The sequence below is a fragment of the Osmia bicornis genome, chromosome 12, assembly GCF_907164935.1.
Source record: "Osmia bicornis bicornis chromosome 12, iOsmBic2.1, whole genome shotgun sequence".
In the NCBI taxonomy this organism is placed as follows: domain Eukaryota; kingdom Metazoa; phylum Arthropoda; class Insecta; order Hymenoptera; family Megachilidae; genus Osmia; species Osmia bicornis.
In genome coordinates, this window is record NC_060227.1 from 598,024 (window position 1) to 604,696 (window position 6,673).

At 36.4% G+C, this 6,673-nt stretch overlaps 1 protein-coding gene across 5 annotated transcripts; it reads left to right on the forward strand.

Annotated features, from left to right (window-relative positions):
- The first annotated feature begins 106 nt into the window (after positions 1–106).
- On the forward strand, positions 107–6,647 carry LOC114879463 (leucine-rich repeat-containing protein 20). 5 transcript variants are annotated; one of them, XM_029194400.2, is made up of 5 exons: positions 107–473; positions 556–730; positions 4,995–5,138; positions 5,259–5,426; positions 5,511–6,647. In XM_029194400.2, the coding sequence occupies exons 2-5, from the start codon at positions 577–579 to the stop codon at positions 5,672–5,674; spliced, it is 630 nt and encodes a 209-aa protein (XP_029050233.1). In that variant the 5' UTR covers positions 107–473; positions 556–576; the 3' UTR covers positions 5,675–6,647. The 5 variants fall into 5 exon arrangements, with proteins under 5 accessions (XP_029050233.1, XP_029050232.1, XP_029050234.1 ...); XM_029194401.2 differs by lacking the exon at positions 107–473 and adding an exon at positions 4,293–4,486 and having other exon boundaries at positions 647–730; XM_029194402.2 differs by lacking the exon at positions 107–473 and adding an exon at positions 4,290–4,486 and having other exon boundaries at positions 669–730.
- The last annotated feature ends 26 nt before the right edge of the window (positions 6,648–6,673 follow it).

The following is a 6,673-nucleotide window of genomic DNA, read 5'->3' on the forward strand; positions in this document are numbered from 1 at the left end:
AACAAAGAGAGGGAATCGAAACAAAGTAGTCAGCTGATCCAAGATGCATCTTTGGGTGGGAGAGCCGCGTCGAAGGCTTAAATAGCACCGCATGGAGTTTCTGCACTACAGTGCCAGGCAGCGTCAGCTGAAACGCTCTCGTTGCCAGAGCAAACATACTAAACTAGGTCCTCCTTTTGCCTTTGGGAAAGTAACGATCCTTTCAACTCGCTTTCCGATCAGATCCAATTTGTCTGTTCGATGTTGACTTGGTCAACGTTACTGCGTACTTTTCTTAATCCTTACGCCCCAACGACAGTCTTCGTCCCATTGTCAAACGCGATAGTTTTCTCGAAAGTGCGCGTTTAGAGCAGAGGCTGCGATTCGAAACATGATAGTTTCCTGATGCTGAAACGAGCGAAGAGTGATACGAGCGATACGTAAAAGCGTGCTAGCTGTTCTCGCTGTGCTCTTTTTTTGAGAAGATTCAAAAGGTGAACTTTCAAGAGATTCTTCGAAGATAGCTCTTGCTTTCTTTTTCCACTTGGAGTTTTCACGTTTCACGTACCGGTAAAGGAAGAATAGAGAAGAGAAGAGATGAGACCACCCGCGTACAATGGAGAGGATGTACAGATATCTCAGGAACAAGGAGAGAGAAACGTGGCAATGGCTGTTTGCGTGCAGTTGGCGGGCCGGGCAATAATTAGGGTAGTTTCCCGATGCGAAGAGGCACAGGACAATTGTAATTTAGGTAGGCCGAATTCATATACATAATTCCACTCTCATTAATCATCTTCTTTCTGCTCCGTTTCTTTGCCTGGCTTACATTGCTATAAACTTTTGCTTTGTTTATCATCGGATTTGACAGTGATTTATTCAAAAGTTTTCCACGAGAAAGTTGCTCGAGGAAACTCGTTGAATTCTGATCGAGAGAAAACGATCATAATTTCGAGATATACCTACAGCTATTAGTTGTAAAAGCACTGTATCATCTTTTACTTTTTCCTAAGCAAACCAATTACATTCAATTTAATAAGAAAGTGTACACCTTTTTTTCCTTTCGATTCAATAAACAAAGATAGACTCGGTTAACGAACATAATTGTTTCCTTCGCGTTTTATATACTTTCTAAGCTACGATATCTTTCCGCCTTTGAGGTATTACACTTTCGCTCACCGAGGATTATCGTTCCATCGTTCGTGGAAAACGTTCCTCCAGTATTTTTTTTTTCCTTTCAAATGGAAAAACGAAAACGGAACGTTCATTTTTACTTGGAAAAGAAACAAAGAAATAGGTTGCGTAGGTTTTACTCGTCGATGCCGTGATAAAAAGAAATTTTTAGATAAGATATCGGGCTGAAATTGCATCGCAAAACATTGTCACCTGGACTAATCCATTCTTTCTTCTTCTAATTAATTAACGCTTTTTACAAATTTCATAAACTGTTTTAAAAATGCTTACAACCAAGCATCAGATGTATCACACGAAATTGTTAATTAGTCGATGAGTTGAATTTGGACAATTCAAAGTTTTTTAGAAATCGAAGAAAGCGCAAATTTCAAGTGGAAAGTTTAAGCCCTAAGATTTACTGTTTAAATGCTGGTTACGTATAGGTAACGCATCGTCTGACCCCCTACTGGCATAATCTACTTACGCCAGTAGAATCAACGTTAACGCAACTCTCGACGTCTCTATCACCGTGAAAATCGGCGATAATTTTGTAACGAATTGCAAAGTAGTGAAAGCAAGACAATATTCTTCATAGTATATACATAACATTAGAAGAAATTTAATGTTCGCTTCTTGAGAAAGTTGCTTCGAGTAAATTAACCCTTTGCAATCCAAATATACCTCCTACTCTCAACCAAACCAATAACGAGCGTTTACCATTTACAATATCTATAATAAAATTTTATCATTTTAATAGAAAGAAGAAAATTTTAACTTAAATTCGTCACCCATAATTTTATATTATTTAGTATTCTATAATGTTCAGACTAAACTAGAAAGACTGGTAAATAAATGGCGTCTGATAAATATATGGAATAAATGGACCGCGAAAGGTTAATAGACACGTATGATCGAGTGACCTTAAAATTCGTTCAGTTAGAGGACTAATAAAGTTGGCAACACGATATGCGTTTCTGGCCGGCCTTGATTCGTTGATTCAACCGACGACCTGTAACGAGCTCGACTTTCAAATTACCGTGACAAATTAGTTCGACTAGCATTAGGTGGTACACGTCGTTGCAACGAAAGATCGACGTTTACTTACAGAGCACCCTGTACATCACGCGAATCGTTTCCTGATTCGATCTAGAAGAAAGAACGGCTCTCACAGTCCTTACCTTATCCGTACACCTGGATAGATTTCAGACCTTACTCAATGCCGCTTCTTCCACTCTTCCATCTTTCAGTCTTTCAGTCTTTCAGCTTTGGCCTGACTGGACATCACTGGTCGGTCTTCTTTTTACTCGTTCTTTGCTTCGTGTAGAACTAGTTCCGCTCATCTATTTAGAGATCTATAAACAAAAAGCATCTACTCCATCACACGCAATGCTTTGTTCTTACATTCACACGTTTTTCTCTAGTCTAGTTTTATCATTTTTCACGTATGTTGTTAACAATGCTTGTTGTCCAACTATCCAAAGTAAACACGATATTTCTAGTTGGTAAGTGGCGAAAGTCTCGAAGCGGAGAAAACGAGAGCGAGAGCCACTTGCCAGCTCGAGAAGTCGCGTGTACCTGTAACGTAACACATACATATTAGTTATCTTGAAAATCTCATGATCAGTTATATTTAAGAATGACTCTTTCTGTAAGTTTCGCGTGAAAACGATCCAGCAGTGGATCAAGAATGATGAAACAAAGTTGTTTAAAAATATACTGGCAGATTTCTATTCTCCAATCATATTTCTATTTAGACTGATTATAATTAGACCGTAAATGTTTATGCAAACATACACTTTCTATTTAAAACTTCTGAAAAGTATTAAATCTTATTTTTCATATTAATTCAATCAGCGTGTGTTCATTTAGAGTAGTGCGCTAGGTGATAGTTGATAATATAGGTATACGTAACAGGTGGTAGTTCCTCACCGCGATACTGTGGTTCGTGCATCAATTCGAATAAAAGTGAAATGCGTGCTCGGGGTTCTAGCATAGATAATTGGTTGGATAAACATTCGGTTGCACAACTCGTATCCGGTCTTTGTTCCTGAAGCTGTCCATGCACTGATCGAAACACATTGTAAACCTTACACGTACGAGCATGAGTTGTTTTTATGAGTGCAATTTCAAAAAAACATGAGATAAGATACAGCTGAAGCATTAGTGTGCTACTTTAGAAAAAAAAAATCAGAGCATACGATAGAAAATAAACAACGAGCCTTTTATACGATCGTCATGCTTTCTATTCATTTCTTTTTTTCATTTTTCTACCAACACTATGAAAGCGCAAGTTATTAGACAAATATATTCTACATACATATGTATACTATAGGTACTTGAATATTTTACTTTGATAACGCTTTCGTTGGACCGTTCATTGTTAAAGCGATTGGTGCACACGTGCATACAATCGATGCGTCAACTCTGAGTCAATAGTCTGTCAACAGGAAAGATCTGTTGCACGTTTTGGAAGCATTCGTCTGCACGAAAGGTCAATCTCAGAATAGTGAACCGCTATGAGGCCTTGGCAAAGTAAATGCACGTGCTTTGCATGCCGTACCAGAATCGTTCCTTCTTCCTGATCCTTTTTACATAAACTTCCTACAAAGTGTTAACGAACTAACCAGTATTTACATCGTTTCATTAGTTCTTCAAATTATTCATCGTCGGATCTAAATGACAGACACTTGAATTTTCCCATTAAATATTATACATATATGTATTTATCTGATTTCCTGGTATCTTTGTTGGTACTTGTCCAACATATAAAATGGAAATTATCTCGTTCAATCTGAACATCGAATAAGCTTTTACCAAGTTACATGGTAGTAAATAGATATCTTACGTGGTTCAAGTTGAAATTGAAATGAAACGCGCACGCCTGAAGAACATGGCCGACATTAATTTCCAGCGCGATATCAAACAAGCGAATGTCCCGTAACTATTTTCGTACCGTTAAAACGCGATTTATACGATTCTTTTATTCGTCAAAATTCAAATTTTAAATTAAGAAGTTACGTTTACTGTATACAATATTCAATCATTCGAAATATTGAAATGTACCGGGTACTTTGAGAGTATTATTAATCCTGCTTTTTAAGCTTCTACGCTGCTCCGCTAAAATACAATCTTCCGGAAAGTAGGTAGAACGAATGCCAAGGCCGGCAAATGGATGCTACTTATTTCGGAAAATTGTCAAAAATAGATGTTTCGAGGTAAAGGAGCCAGACGGCGAATTCGAGAACTTGTACTGAATCAGTATGTCTTAGCAAGATGGCGAACGCCGTCACCAGAGTGGTGTTGCGCTGCGAGGAAGCACAGAAAAATGAGAGTCTTGGTAAATTGTCTTTCAAAATATACCTAATAAATTACTTAATTAGACTACCGTTGTTTTATTTCTTAGTATCATTTTAAGTTAATCCGTTTAAATTAGTCGTTACACGTGTAGGTGATTGAATTTAGTTCATGACCTAGTTTTAGCTGCTACAGGTGAATCGCGGCTTTTATAAAAATCGTTCTACACTTATGTATTTATTTCTCTTTCATTTCTCTGCATTTTCGATATAATGCGTTTGCACGACGCGATAGAATAGTCACGGTCCTAAATAAAAAAAATTAAAAAGCAGTATTTAAAAAATGTACAATTCCAATTGTTATCGTCGCACGATGGCATTGATACATTGACCTACTTTAACAGCTGATCTATCTTCATGCTCCAATTCTACTAATTACGTAATTTTTTTTTATGTTACGATTTTTTAAATTTTTAATAATGCAAATTAAATTGCGTTTAAAAAAGTGATTATATAACATTTACTAACATTGCATTCTTTTTATTTTTTCAGATCTATCAGAATGCCAATTGATGCAAGTACCTGATGCGGTTTATCATTTAATGAGACACACGGAATTAAAAAGATGCGATCTTTCCGGGAACGTGATAACAAAAATTCCGCCAAAGTTTGCTGTAAAATTCTCATTAATCACTGGTAAGCTTTTCAAGATCATTTTTTTTTTAAACTTGATCTGTTTTTTCTTTTTTTCTCTTTTATTTGAGCTACAAGGTAACATAACGTGTAACATAAATTCAAACACATAATCGTTTCTAGAACTAAATCTCAGTCACAATCAAATGAGCAAGCTACCAGAGGAACTTGCAGAATTACAAGCTTTGGAAAGACTGGATATATCACATAATACTTTCATTGCTCTACCACCTGTTACATGTCGAATACCACAGCTAAAGCGGCTTCTAGCCAACAACAATTCAATCATTGGTAAGTGTTGCACACACCTATGTTACATCAGAAATATTTCAAACAATTCAGTTACCGATAATAATTCCGATCTTATAATTCCAGATATAGACGTGGAAAGACTTAGGCATGCTCCAGTTTTGGAATTTATCGATCTTCAGGCTAATCCATTAACGGCTAGAATGCACGATCTTCTCGGTACTTTGACTCGAATTAAAATCGAACTGACGCCTAGACAGGTCGAAGAGTGGGAAGATCTTACTATTTGAGGCGAATCTATAGAAATGTTAAAGAAAAAAAACGATCAAATCTGCCAAAGCGGCTGCTAATCGTCGAATGTTCGTCCCACATGGACGTATAGTTTGCTTCCACATTTCTTGACTGATATTCTTCGAGGATTTGCACACGGATCGTTGTGCGAATTAAGAATAAACCAGCAAGTATTTGTACAGTGATAAAAAAGCATATGACTGACCGATAACCGATGTGGCGATAAGCGGCCGGCATACGTAACTGATCACAGTTTACGGTTCCTTACGATCTGTACTTAAAGAGATAGAATCAGCCACGTACCTGGAACTTTCTTAATTGATCTCGAATGAATACCGATCAATCGTTACTTCATTTTCTCGTTTTCTACCGTGTGATTTTTTTTCCTTTCTTCTTCTTCTTTAGATTTTATTAAGTTGCCCGCTCGTTTGGCCGCGCAATGCTGTGATCGATGTATGTAGGTACGTGTAACATCAAGAGCTACCGATTCAATTTATTCTATTACATTTTTACTAACTCCAAATAAGTATCCTGTAAATTTAAGATACGTTTTATTATTTTTTATGCGTGGACTTGACATATTATTGTAATAAATTGTATGACTGCCAGTTTACGGGCGATCAACTGTTGATAAATGTTCGCCATAATCAATAAATACTTTGATTTTATAAAATACAAAAGAAGAAATTAAAAAAAAAAAAAAAAAAAAAAAGAAAAAAAAAGTGTAATTCAGGTATACCTGTTGATACGTAAGAATTTACAGTTCTTTCATATATTTAACGGGCTTGTAAGAATTTTGCAAGAACGTTTCTATTTAATTTATACAAACAATGTGTATTAATCGAAATGTGTTACGAATTAATTATAATATAGCAGCGTGTAGATGCACAACACACATCAGAATGTATTGCTCTGTATTTCTGATCTAGTCAATTGTCCGCGAAATGTTGCAATATACTTTAAGAAGCATAATGTTCTATTTTATTTCCTTCGTTTCC

What these genes read in the sequence shown, in the direction of transcription:
- LOC114879463 (XM_029194400.2), top strand. Translation starts at nt 577, where the DNA reads ATGAGACCACCCGCGTACAATGGAGAGGATGTACAGATATCTCAGGAA. An exon ending in ACAGGACAATTGTAATTTAG is followed by an intron (nt 731 to 4,994) that starts GTAGGCCGAATT and finishes TTATTTTTTCAG; the next exon opens with ATCTATCAGAATGCCAATTG. An exon ending in CAACAACAATTCAATCATTG is followed by an intron (nt 5,427 to 5,510) that starts GTAAGTGTTGCA and finishes TTATAATTCCAG; the next exon opens with ATATAGACGTGGAAAGACTT.